Source organism: Salmo trutta, unplaced genomic scaffold (genome assembly GCF_901001165.1).
Source record: "Salmo trutta unplaced genomic scaffold, fSalTru1.1, whole genome shotgun sequence".
In the NCBI taxonomy this organism is placed as follows: Eukaryota; Metazoa; Chordata; class Actinopteri; order Salmoniformes; family Salmonidae; genus Salmo; species Salmo trutta.
The window spans coordinates 333,050-347,638 of record NW_021822406.1 but is presented as its reverse complement, the minus strand read 5'-3'; the positions used below and the strand labels follow the sequence as shown (position 1 = coordinate 347,638).

At 41.3% G+C, this 14,589-nt stretch overlaps 1 protein-coding gene across 1 annotated transcript in view; it reads right to left on the bottom strand.

The window, feature by feature from the left end:
• Nucleotides 1–14,086, bottom strand: part of LOC115182222 (zinc finger protein 883-like) — a 36,489-nt gene extending 22,403 nt beyond the window's left edge. The window contains exons 1-2 of the mRNA XM_029743845.1: nucleotides 13,489–14,086; nucleotides 4,346–4,538 (exon numbers count right to left, since the gene is read on the bottom strand). Of these exons, the coding sequence (XP_029599705.1) occupies nucleotides 4,346–4,538; nucleotides 13,489–14,086 (791 nt within the window). The remainder of the gene's footprint in view (nucleotides 1–4,345; nucleotides 4,539–13,488) is intronic.
• Nucleotides 14,087–14,589: the final 503 nt, after the last annotated feature.

Below are 14,589 nucleotides of genomic sequence, written 5' to 3'. Positions count from 1 at the left end.
TATACAGCTGAATCCATAACCATAAAGAACTGGTTTATCCTATACAGCTGAACCCATACCCATAAAGGACTGGTTTATCCTATACAGCTGAACCCATACCCATAAAGGACTGGTTTATCCTATACAGCTGAACCCATAACCATAAAGGACTGGTTTATTCTATACAGCTGAACCCATACCCATAAAGGACTGGTTTATCCTATACAGTTGAACCCATAACCATAAAGGACTGGTTTATCCTATACAGCTGAACCCATAACCATAAAGGTCTGGTTTATCCTATACAGCTGAACCCATACCCATAAAGGACTGGTTTATCCTATACAGCTGAACCCATAACCATAAAGGACTGGTTTATCCTATACAGCTGAACCCATGACCATAAAGGACTGGATTATCCTATACAGCTGAATCCATAACCATAAAGAACTGGTTTATCCTATACAGCTGAACCCATACCCATAAAGGACTGGTTTATCCTATACAGCTGAACCCATACCCATAAAGGACTGGTTTATCCTATACAGCTGAACCCATAACCATAAAGGACTGGTTTATTCTATACAGCTGAACCCATACCCATAAAGGACTGGTTTATCCTATACAGTTAAACCCATAACCATAAAGGACTGGTTTATCCCATAAAGGAGGACCACTGTAGAAGACAAAATGTCATGGTAGTGTCATTCCGTGACTATCATTAAAAATGTGAAGACTGTTATTTTATCAAATCAATTCTCTGTGTAATTATTATTACGTGATTATACGAATCATTTAAACTTTAATTAACTAGGAAGTCGGGGCACCACGAGAAAATGTTTATAGAGTCTCTATTTCCCAAATCAACTCTTTTCATATCTTATCAAAAGAGTCACTTATTAATGAATTGTACCTCATCAGTTCTGATTACTGAACGTCGCAAACCCTTGGATATCTGCATGAACCCTAGCATAAATTATGAATCAGCTATATACAAATTGGTTAAAATTATTTATTTACTAACTAACTAATCAAGTCACAGAAATACATGAAAACACACACAATTAGTTCATACATGGGGTATTACATGATACAAAGAAAAAGTCCCTAGTGGACGAAACTGATATGACGGCTTGGTAGTCAAAGGAAAGGGGGTGTAGACTAGAGGTCGACCGATTAATCGGAATGGCCGATTAATTAGGGCCGATTTCAAGTTTTCATAACAATCGGTAATCGGTATTTTTGGCCACCGATTTATATGTATTTTTTACATTTTTTTTTTTTACACCTTTATTTAACTAGGCAAGTCAGATTAAGAACACATTCTTATTTTCAATGACGGCCTAGGAACGTGGGTTAACTGCCTTGTTAAGGGGGGATTCGGGGATTCGTTTTTACAACCTTCCGGTTACTAGTCCAACGCTCTAACCACCTGCCTTACATTGCAATCCACGAGGAGCCTGCATGGCAGGCTGACTACCTGTTACGCGAGGGCAGCAAGAAGCCAAGGTAAGTTGCTAGCTAGCATTAAACTTATCTTATAAAAAACTATCAATCTTAACATAATCACTAGTTAACTACACATGGTTGATGATATTACTAGTTTGTTTATCTAACGTGTCCTGCGTTGCATATAATTAACAAGAAGTTTATCTTTAAAATGGTGTATAATACTTGTATGTTTGAGGAATTTTAACTATGAGATTTCTGTTGTTTGAATTTGGCGCCCTGCAATTTCACTGGCTGTTGTCAAATCGATCCCGTTAACGGGATTTGAGCCAAAAGAAGTTAACATGAACTACCGCCCATTTGAAAATAAATGAAATTGACATATTTATGACTGTCTTGTTGTCTCTCTCTGTGGTCGCCGGTCCATCTGCTGGAGAGTCAATCGACAAAGTCTCTGGTTGTGTTCATAATGGATACGTCAGGCATGGTTGTCGCATAGAATACTGTAGATGTTTCGGCGGTTGTCGGTATTCTTGTCCTAGGCTTCGTACATTTCTGGCTGCAGACTGGTAGGTTGACAGCCTAGGACTTCTTACTTCTGTAGTGAATCGATAGTCTCAGAGTTGAACCATTTCCAGCCGTGTAGCCAATGCTCCACGCTGTATAGTCTTGTCCTTTGGTAGAGTTGTAGTGCAACCATTTGAACTTGTAGCTACCGCTTCTTATTTTCTGGTCTTAGAAATTCAACAATTTGCAACCGTAGCTTACGTTTGCGTGGTCTGATGTAAATTTCGTCAGGAGTGGGTTTTATATACTTCTGAGAAAAGGGTGGTCCATGATGCCGACATGATGTCTATGCTCACATGGCCGTGGCCCCTGGTTTGGTAAACTTTACATGAAAACCCATATTTTCTCATTTAGAAGGTTAACATCACATTACATCTTTTCACAAAAAGTTTCATGTTTAATCACATATGTTTCACAATATGTAGATGTAACCCCAATAATTAAAAAGTGTACACAACCAAAGACACAGTAAGGAGTGTTTCCTGTCCTTCATGAGATCACTAAATAAAGCACACTCGTCATGACTGACCCTTAAGTGTCCACGGACCACTCCCATATTCTCAAAAATATAAATATTGTTTAATTATTGTCCAAGGGTCTCTCCGTGTTTCACAGTTTACATTCCAATCTCGAACACTACAGAGCATAGGGGCAGTGTATTTTATGACCGACCATAAAACAGTCGACTTCTCGCTCTCCCCCCCTCTACGAGAGAGAGCATGCTGTAGAGGACCCTATGTAACCTAATCCTTTTGATCTTCACAGGAGAGTCATGAAATTCCCCCTCTACGAGAGAGAGCACGCTACACCATGGTGCTACCCTACAGAGTGCTCTGTTTAACAGCTTTTCCAATCAATTTTAACCACTCCCCCTTCTAATTAGGGTTAATTGGAAAAGCTGTTAAACAGAGAACATTGTATTATTTCTTTGTACACCCTGATGAAGGCCATGCAGCCGAAAAGCGTCGGTTTTTTAAAAACATTGTTTCTATTGAACATGCCATACTAATAAAGGCATTTTAATTAATTATATGAAGATGCCTTGGTCCTCCTTTCTTTTTGAAGACATTTTCATACATCTTTAGCTTGGAGACTAGAACACAAATGAACTAAATGAAACAAAAATACATTTCCTGAGGTTTCAAGGTTAGAATCAAGAAATACACACTATATTCATCCAATTAATAATTTACATTTTAACATATCCAAATCATGTCATGAACATCTAAGGGTTCTTACATGTATCCAATCTATCAAAGTCTAGAATCAAAACAAAATACATTTTAAAATTATCTGATTTTAGACATAATCATGTCTCCAGAGGAAAAAGCATAAAACAACAATCATTATAAGTCAGAACACAGCCTGTCCATTCTGTCATGTGAATTCAGGTCCTCCGTCTAGGAAAATGTCTTCCCACAATTAGGTTCCCTAACTAGAACTCTTTCCAAGCTGTGAGCTTATCCTCCCCTGTGTGTGTGTGTGTGTTCTCATGCCTTTTCAGGCTCCCTAACTGGGTAAAACTCTTTCCACACTGGGAACAACTGCGTGATTTCTCCCGTGTGTCCTCTCATGATCTTATTGTTTCCCTAAATTGGTCAAATATTTTCCACTGGGACCATGGTAAGATGTGTGTGTCCTCTCATGCTCCTTAAGGTTATTTAACAACCTGAAATTCATTAGGCAATGGGAACATGAGTAAGGCCTCACTCCAGAGTGTATTCTCTTCTTATGTTTGTTCAGGCTCCCTAAATGGGTAAAATCCTTTTCGCATAGGGAGCAATGGTAAGGTTTCTCCCCTGTGTGTGTCCTCTCATGTGATTTTTGGTCCTGTGACCTAGAAAATCTCTTTCCACAATGGGCACAGGGGTAAGGCTTTTCTCCTGTGTGTATTCTATTATGTTTGTTCAGGCTCCCTAAGTGCATAAAACACTTTTTACAATGGGAGCAGTGGTGAAGTTTCTCCCCTGTGTGTGTCCTCTCATGTGAATTTAGTTCCTGTGATCGTGAAAATCTCTTTCCACACTGGGAACATTGGTAAGTCTTTTCTTCAGTGTGTTTCCTTTCATGCTCTTTTCGGTAAGCTAATTGGGTAAAACTCTTTTCACACAAAGAGCAATGGTAAGGTTTCTCCCCTGTGTGTGTCCTCTCATGCTCCTTCAGCTTATCCAACAACCTAAAATTCTTTCCACAGTGGGAACAGTGGTAAGGTTTTTCTCCTGTGTGTATTCTATTATGTTTGTTCAGGCTCCATAACTGGGTAAAACACTTTCCACACTGGGAGCAGAGAAAAGGTTTCTCCCCTGTGTGTGTCCTCTGATGTATTTTTAGGTTCTGTGATCGTGGAAACCTCTTTCCACACTGGGAGCAGTGGAAAGGCTTTTCTCCCGTGTGTGCCCTCTCATGCTCTTTTAGGTTCCATGACAACTTGAAACTCTTATTACACTGAGAGCAGTTGAGTCGTCTCACTGGTTTGGGAGTCTCTGGGTCTGGTTCCTCTGAAGGACTCTTACTGCTGTCAGAGTGAGAGTCTGGTCTCTCTCCTGCCAAAGACAGAGCATTCGGTTAAACAGAGAGACCTGAATGAAACCTCCACATGATAAAACGTCCTTCCTATGAGATTTAATCTAGACTAGATCCCCTCATTATAAAACCGTACATTTGGATCCTGGATGCCGATTGGTTAATAGCCATTAGTTATTCACAATACTACCTGGGAAATGGCTGTTATCAGGTCCATTTGAATCATTCCTACACATCCACTGTCCCACAGCCCAGCCAGGAAATTCATCAACTAATCTCCACTGTCCCACAGCCCAGCCAGGCAGTTCATAAACTAATCTCCACTGGAAAAAACTCAACATTATTACCCCATGCTTCTAGTCCAGCATTTGGTTTGTAACAGAAGGGCTTGTTCTAAACCTTTCTATCTAACCTCTGCATTCTTTTTGTACAGAAAATATGTATAGAACTTGAGATTTATTATTCAATAGAAATGTATGAAAATATGTATTTATTCAAATGTAATCTCCCTTTACTTGCTATAAAGACAGATAGTGGCCAATTGTTGGGTTGTTACTAGAACGGTACATAATTATTAGGACATGTAAACACCAATGTCTTCAACGTTATTCTACAATGTAGAAAATAGTCAAAATAAAGAAAAACCCTGGAAAGAGTTGGTTTTGTATATACAGTACCAGTCAAAAGTTTGGACACACCTACTCATTACAGGCTTGTTTTACTACAGAGTGATGAGAGCTGCATCAGATGACCTGGTTTCCGCAATCACCCGACCTCAACCCGAGTGAGATGGTTTAGGATGAGTTGGACTGCAGAGTGAAGGAAAAGCAGCCAACAAGTGCTCAGCATGTGTAGGAACTCCTTCAAGACTGTTGGAAGAGCATTCCAGGTGAAGCTGGTTGAGAGAATGCCAAGAGTGTGCAAAGCTGTCATCAAGGCAAAGTGTGGCTACTTCAGAGAACCTAAAATATTATTTTATATTATTTTCTTTAACACTTTTTCGTTACAACATGATTCCATGTGTTATTTTCATAGTTTTGATGTCTTCACTATTATTCACTACTATTATTCTACAATGTAGAAAATAGTAAAAATAAAGAAAAACCGTTGAATGAGTAGGTGTGTCCAAACTTTTGACTGGTACTGTATACACATACATAAACTCAGCAAAAAAAGAAAACGTCCCTTTTTCAGGAACCTGTCTATGACAGACAATTCATAAAAATCCAAATAACTTCACAAATCTTCATTGTAAAGGGTTTAACCTCTCTAGGGTAGGGGGCAGTATTTTCACGGCCGGATGAAAAACGTACCCAAATTAAATGGCCTACTACTCGGGCCCAGGAACTAGAATATGCATATTATTAGTAGATTTGGATAGAAAACACTCTGAAGTTTCTAAAACTGTTTGAATGATGTCTGTGAGTATAACAGAACTCATATGGCAGGCAAAAACCTGAGAAAAATCTAACCAGGAAGTGAGAATTCTGGTGCTTGTAGTCTTTTCAAGTAATTGCCTATCGAACACACAGTGACTTAGGGTTCATTTGTCACTTCCTAAGGCTTCCACTAGATGTCAACAGTCGTTAGAAAGTTGTTTGAGGTGTCTATGATGAACAGAGAGCGAACAGAGGAAGTTGGAAGTTGTTGACTCAGGAAGGTACTGGCGTTCATTGGCGCGCATTGACATGAGAGTTAGCTGTGTTCCAAAACGTTTTTCAAGACAATGGAATCGTCCGGTTGGAATATTATTGAAGTTCTAAGTGATAAAGGCCCTAAAGATTGATGCTATACAACGTTTGACATGTTTGAACAAACGTAAATATAACTTTTTTTTACTTTCGTCGTGACATTTTCTGCGCGCTTCCTACACTTGGAGTAGCTAACTGAACGTGCTAACAACAAGGAGCTATTTGGACATAAATTATGGACTTTATCGAACAAAACAACATTTATTGTGGACCTGGGATTCCTGGAAGTGCCTTCTGATGAAGATCATCAAAGGTAAGTGAATATTTCTAATGCTATGTATGATTTTAGATGACTCCAAAATGGCGGGTATCTGTATTGCCTAGTGTATTTTTCTGAGCGCAATACTCAGATTATTGCAAAGTGTGCTTTCCTCGTGAAGCTTTTTTGAAATCTGTCACAGCGTTTGCATAAAGGAGATGTTCATCTATAATTCTTTGAATAACAGTTTAATATTTTATCAACGTTTATGGTGAGTATTTTTGTAAATTGTTGTGCTGATTCACCGGCAGTATTGGAGGTAAAATATTTTCTGAACATCACGCGCCAATGTAAAAATGGGGTTTATGGATATAAATATGAACTTGATCGAACAAAAAATGCATGTATTGTGTAACATGATGTCCTAGGAGTGTCATCTGATGAAGATCGTCAAAGGTTAGTGCATAATTTTAGCTGGTTTTCTGGTTTTTGTGACGCCTGTCCTTTCTAGGAAAATGGCTGGGTGCTTTTTCTTGTGTTGGAACTGTCCTAACATAATCTAACTTTATGCTTTCGCCGTAAAGCCTTTTTGAAATCGGACAATGTGGTTAAATTAAGGAGACGTGTACCTTTAAAATGGTGTAAAAATAGTCCTTTGTTTGAGAACTTTGAATTATGACATTTGTGGTTTTAAATGTGGCGCTCTGATTTTTCACTGGCTGTTGAATAGTGTGAACCGTGCTGCCCAAAACACACACTACTATATAGGACTCCCAATCAAAGGCAACTCAACCCACCTGCCTTCAATTGGGAGTCCAACCTCAATTAACTAAACATAGAAAAACAAAAACTCTGCCACGTCCTGACCAAAACTAATACAATTACGCCCTCTGCTGGTCAGGACGTGAGAATTGTAAAGGGTTTAAACACTGTTTCCCATGCTTGTTCAATGAACCATAAACAATTAATGAACATGCACCTGTGGAACGGTCGTTAAGACACTAACAGCTTACAGAAGGTTGGCAATTGAGGCCACAGTTATGAAAACTTAGGACACTAAAAAGGCCTTACTACTGACTCTGAAAAACACAAAAAGAAAGACGCCCAGGGGCCCTGCTCATCTGCGTGAGCGTGCCTTATGCATGCTGCAAGGAGGCATGAGGACTGCAGATGTGGCCAGGGCAATAAATTGCAATGTCCGTACTGTGAGACGCCTAAGACAGCGCTACAGGGAGACAGGGCGGACAGCTGATCGTCTTCGCAGTGGCAGGCCACGTGTAACAACACCTGCACAGGATCGGTACATTCGAACATCACACCTGCGGGACAGGTACAGGATGGTAACAACAACTGCCTGAGTTACACCAGAAATGCACAATCCCTCCATCAGTGCTCAGATTGTCCGCAATAGGCTGAGAGAGGCTGGACTGAGGGCTTGTAGGCCTGTTGTAAGGCAGGTCCTCACCAGACATCACTGGCAACAACGTCGCCAATAGGCACAAACCCACTGTCACTGGACCAGACAGGACTGGCAAAAAGTACTCTTCACTGACGAGGAGCAGTTTCGTCTCACCAGGGGTGATGGTCGGATTCGCGTTTATCGTCGAAGGAATGAGCGTTACCCCGAGGCCTGTACTCTGGAGCGGGATCGATTTGGAGGGTCCGTCATGGTCTGGGGCGTTGTTGGATCTGAGGATGAGGGCTAGGGCCATTCCCCCCAAAAATGTCTGGGAACTTGCAGGTGCCTTGGTGGAAGAGTGGGGTAACATCTCACAGCAAGAACTGGCAAATCTGGTGCAGTCCATGAGGAGATGGACTGCAGTACTTAACCTGTTTGGGGTAGGGGGCAGTATTGAGAATTTTGGAAAAAATATGTTCCCATTTTTAACTGCCTCCTACACCAACTCAGAAGCTAGAATATGCATATTATTGTTCAGGTTTGGATAGAAAACACTCTGAATTTTCTAAAACTGTTTGAATGGTGTCTGTGAGTATAACAGAACTCCTATGGCAGGCAAAAACCTGACAAGGTTTCAAGCAGGAAGTACCCTGTCTGACAAGGAGTCGTGCGTCTTGCATCTTTTTATTGAAAAGTAAGGATCTTAGCTGTAACGTGACAATTCCCAGGGCTCCAATAGGCTCTCAGAGCCCGCGAAATAACTGAAGGTTTACGAGGGAGCCTCAGGTTGAAACAGATTATCGCCTTTTGTAAGTGGATGCTCCGAGGACCTTTGAATGATGCGCGTGCATGAGTCGCTTCTGAGGAGAAATTTTATTCGGCTGTTTAGGCTCAATGCATACTCCCGGTCGGAATATTATCACTTCTCTACGACATAAATGGCATAAAAATTGGTTTTAAACAGCGGTTGACATGCTTCGAAGTACGGTAATGGAATATTTAGACATTTTTGACACGCCAATGCGCCATGCGCGAGACCGGGAAGAAGCATTCTAGAACTCACGAACAAAACGTCGCTGTTTGGATATAACGATGGATTATTTGGGACCAAACCTACATTTGTTATTGAAGTAGAAGTCCTGGCAGTGTATTCTGATGAAGAACAAGCAAGGTAAGAACATTTTTCTTATAGGAAATGTGATTTTGGTGGAGGCTGACCTGGGTGGGTATCTAAATAGCTAGCCCTGTAATGCCGGGCTATGTACTTAGATTATTGCAAAATGTGCTTCATCCGAAAAGCTATTTTAAAATCGGACATATCGAGTGCATAGAGGAGTAATGTATCTATAATTCTTAAAATAATTGTTATGCTTTTTGTGAACGTTTATCGTGAGTAATTTAGCAAACTGTTAGTAAATTCAACGGAAGTTTGCCGGGGGTTATGCGTTTTCTGAACGTCACATGCTAATGCAAAAAGCTGTTTTTTGATATAAATATGAACTTGATTGAACAGACATGCATGTATTGTATAACACAATGTCCTAGGTGTGTCATCTGATGAAGATCATCAAAGGTTAGTGCTGCATTTAGCTGTGGTTTGGGTTTATGTGACATGATATGCTAGCTTGAAAAATGGCTGTCTGATTTTTTCTGGCTGGGCACTCTGCTGACATAATCTAATGTTTTGCTTTCGTTGTAAAGCCTTTTTGAAATCGGACAGTGGGGTTAGATTAACGAGATTCTTGTCTTTAAATAGCTGTAAAATAGTCATATGTTTGAGAAATTGAAGTAATAGTATTTCTAACGATTCAAAAATCGCGCCACTGGAATTTCAGTAGCTGTTACGTAGGTGGGACGAAATCGTCCCACATACCCCAGACAGGTTAATGCAGCTGGTGGCCACACCAGATACTGACTGTTACTTTTGATTTTGACCCCCCCCCCCCCTTTTGTTCAGGGACACATTATTCAATTTTTATTAGTCACATGTCTGTGGAACTTGTTCAGTTTATGTCTCAGTTGTTGAATCTTAGGTTCATACAAATATTTACACCTGTTAAGTTTGCTGAAAATAAAACAGTTGACAGTGAGAGGACGGTTCTTTTTTGTTGTTGAGTTCTCACACACACACACACACACGCACACACACACACGCACACACACACGCACACACACCTTACCTTGTCCAAGAGAAATGTACACAGTTATCAGAACGTCACGCCAGGATAAGCCTACATAAACACAGCCCTTATTTTAAGTTTCTAAAATCCCTTATGGGAAAAAACGACTGGAATCATTCCCCCTGTTTGACCGCTAGGTTTTATGGGTATTATGACTCATACTGTGGTACTTTCTGTGAGCATTTCAATATGTGACAAAGATGAAAATCTCCTCTAGAAACTTAGAAAGAGGGGGAATCTAATAGTAACAACTAGGTTGGGATGCTAACATGACCAGGATGGGTTACTAACATGACCAGGATGGGTTACTAACATTACCAGGATGGGTTACTAACAATTTTTTTACATTTATTTCACCTTTATTTAACCAGGTAGGCTAGTTGAGAACAAGTTCTCATTTGCAACTGCGACCTGGCCAAAATAAAGCAAAGCAGTTCGACACATACAACAACACAGTGTTACACATGGAATAAACAAACATACAGTCAATAATATAGTAGAAAAATCTATATACAGCATGTGCAAGTGAGGGAGGATAAGAGGTAAAGCAATAAATAGGCCATGGTGGCAAAGTAATTACAATTTAACAATTAAACACTGGGATGGTAGGATGTGCAGAAGATGAACGTGCAAGTAGAGAAACTGGGGTGCAAAGGAGCAAGATAAATAAATAAATACAGTATGGGGATGAGGTAGATTGGATGGGCTATTTACAGATGAGCTATGTACAGGTGCAGTGATCTGTGAGCTGCTCTGACAGCTGGTGCTTAAAGCTAGCGAGGGAGGTAAGAGTCTCCAGCTTCAGAGATGTTTGCAGTTCGTTCCAGTCATTGGCAGCAGAGAACTGGAAGGAGAGGCGGCCAAAGGAAGAATTGGCTTTGGGGGTGACCAGAGAGATATACTTGCTGGAGCGCGTGCTACGGGTGGGTGCTGCTATGGTGACCAGTGAGCTGAGATAAGGCGGGGCTTTACATAGCAGAGACTTGTAGATGACCTGGAGCCAGTGGGTTTGGTGATGAGTATGAAGTGAGGGCCAGCCAACGAGATCATACAGGTCGCAGTGGTGGGTAGTGTATGGGGCTTTGGTGACAAAACGGATGGCACTGTGATAGACTGCATCGAATTTGTTGAGTAGAGTGTCGGAGGCTATTTTGTAAATGACATCGCCGAAGTCGAGGATCGGTAGGATGGTCAGTTTTACGAGGGTATGTTTGGCAGCATGAGTGAAGGATGCATGACAAGGATGGGTTGCTAACATGACAAGGATGGGTTGCTAACATGACCAGGATGGGTTGAACCTATTTGGGACAGAGGGCAGTATTTTCACGTTCGGATGAAAAGCGTGCCCAGAGTAAACTGCCTGCTACTCGGGCCCAGAGTCAAATATTTGCATATTATTAGTAGATTTGGATAGAAAACACTCTGAAGTTTCTAAAACTGTTTGAATGATGTCTGTGAGTATAACAGAACTCATATGGCAGGCAAAAACCTGAGAAAAATCCAACTAGGAAGTGGAAAATCTGAGGTTTGTAATTTTTCAAGTGATTGCCTATCCAAACTACAGTGTCTGTGGGGTAATTTTGCACTTCCTAAGGCTTCCACTAGATGTCAACAGTCTTTAGAACCTTGTTTCATGCGTCTACTGTGAATGGGGAGAGAATAAGAGGGGACTCAACAAGTGGGCTAGGCTGAGGCCAATGAGTATTTTACTGCGCGGTCACGCAGGCGTGCCGTTCCTTCTTTTTCCCTCTGTAATGTATTTCGCACCCTGCTATTCCATTGGCTGTTGGCGAGGGGTCCCGATGGCGGAACGTCTATCCTCAACAGGTTTTAACATGACCAGGATGGGTTGTTAACATGACCAGGATGGGTTGTTAACATGACCAGGATGGGTTGTTAACATGACCAGGATGGGTTGTTAACATCATACCCTATTAACTTCTTTGGGCTAGGGGGCAGTATTTTCACATCCGGATAAAAAACGTACCCGATTTAATCTGGTTACGACTCCTGCCCAGTAACTAGAATATGCATATAATTATTGGCTTTGGATAGAAAACACCCTAAAGTTTCTAAAACTGTTTGAATGGTGTCTGTGAGTATAACAGAACTCCTATGGCAGGCAAAAACCTGAGAAGATTTCATGCAGGAAGTGGCCTGTCTGACAAGGTGTTGTTGTTCTTGCTTCTGTTTATTGAAGAGTCAGGATCTTAGCTGTAACGTGACACTTCCTACGGCTCCAATAGGCTCTCAGAGCCCGGGAAAAACCTGAACGATGACGAGGCAGCCTCAGGCTGAAACACATGATCGCCTTTTCCAAGTGGCCCATCAGAGGACAATGGAATTAGGCGCGTGCCCGATTCGACCCCGTGCAGTATTTTCCTTCGGCTGTTTAGCTAATTGCAGATTCCCGGTCGGAATATTATCGCTTTTTTACGAGAATAATGGCATAAAAATTGATTTTAAACAGCCGAAGTACGGTAATGAAATATTTAGAAATCTTTTGTCACAAAATGCGCCGTGCGCATGACCGTTATTTACCATTGGGATAGTGTCTAGAACGCACGAACAAAACGTCGCTGTTGGAACATAACTATGGATTATTTTGGACCAAACCTACATTTGTTATTGAAGTAGAAGTCCTGGGAGTGCATTCTGACGAAGAACAGGAAAGGTAAAACCATTTTTCTTATAGTAAATGTGATTTTGGTGAAGGCTAAACTTGCCGGGTGTCTAAATAGCTAGCCCTGTGATGCCGGGCTATCTACTATATTGCAAAATGTGCTTCATCCGAAAAGCTATTTTAAAATCGGACATATCGAGTGCATAGAGGAGTAATGTATCTATAATTCTTAAAATAATTGTTATGCTTTTTGTGAACGTTTATCGTGAGTAATTTAGTAAATTGTTAGTAAATTCCCCGGAAGTTTGCGGGGGGTATGCTTTTTCTGAACGTCACATGCTAATGTAAAAAGCTGGTTTTTGATATAAATATGAACTTGATTGAACAAAACATGCATGCATTGTATAACATAATGTCCTAGGTGTGTCATCTGATGAAGATCATCAAAGGTTAGTGCTGCATTTAGCTGTCTTCTGGGTTTTTGTGACATTATATGCTAGCTTGAAAAATGGGTGTCTGATTATTTCTGGCTGGGTACTCTGCTGACATAATCTAATGTTTTGCTTTCGTTGTAAAGCCTTTTTGAAATCGGACAGTGTGGTTAGATTAACGAGAGTCTTGTCTTTAAATAGCTGTAAAATAGTCATATGTTTGAGAAATTGAAGTAATAGCATTTCAAAGGTTTTGAAAATCGCGCCACAGGATTCAACTGGCTGTTACGTAGGTGGGACGAATTCGTCCCGCCGGTCCTAGAGAGGTTAACATCATACCGTGGACTCCTATTAACGTCATACCGTGGACTCCTATTAACGTCATACCGTGGACTCCTATTAACGTCATACCGTGGACTCCTATTAACGTCATACCGTGGACTCCTATTAACGTCATACCGTGGACTCCTATTAACGTCATACCGTGGACTCCTATTAACGTCATACCGTGGACTCCTATTAACGTCATACCGTGGACTCCTATTAACGTCATACCGTGGACTCCTATTAACGTCATACCGTGGACTCCTATTAACGTCATACCGTGGACTCCTATTAACGTCATACCGTGGACTCCTATTAACGTCATACCGTGGACTCCTATTAACGTCATACCGTGGACTCCTATTAACGTCATACCGTGGACTCCTATTAACGTCATACCGTGGACTCCTATTAACGTCATACCGTGGACTCCTATTAACGTCATACCGTGGACTCCTATTAACGTCATACCGTGGACTCCTATTAACGTCATAACGTGGACTCCTATTAACGTCATACCGTGGACTCCTATTAACGTCATACCGTGGACTCCTATTAACGTCATACCGTGGACTCCTATTAACGTCATACCGTGGACTCCTATTAACGTCATACCGTGGACTCCTATTAACTTCATACCGTGGACTCCTATTAACGTCATACCGTGGACTCCTATTAACATCATACAGTGGACACCGACAGCCCTCAAATCTCTGACAATTGTTTTATGACAGTAAAAACCAATAAAGGCTATAAAGTGAAAATGCTACATACCACCACCACCCAGTATATAGATGCTACACACCACCACCACCACCCAGTATATAGATGCTACACACCACCACCACCACCCAGTATATAGATGCTACACACCACCACCACCACCCAGTATATAGATGCTAACATCACCACCACCACCACCCAGTATATAGATGCTACACACCACCACCACCACCCAGTATATAGATGCTACACACCACCACCACCACCCAGTATATAGATGCTACACACCACCACCACCACCCAGTATATAGATGCTACACACCACCACCACCACCCAGTATATAGATGCTACACACCACCACCACCACCCAGTATATAGATGCTACACACCACCACCACCACCCAGTATATAGATGCTACACACCACCACCACCACCCAGT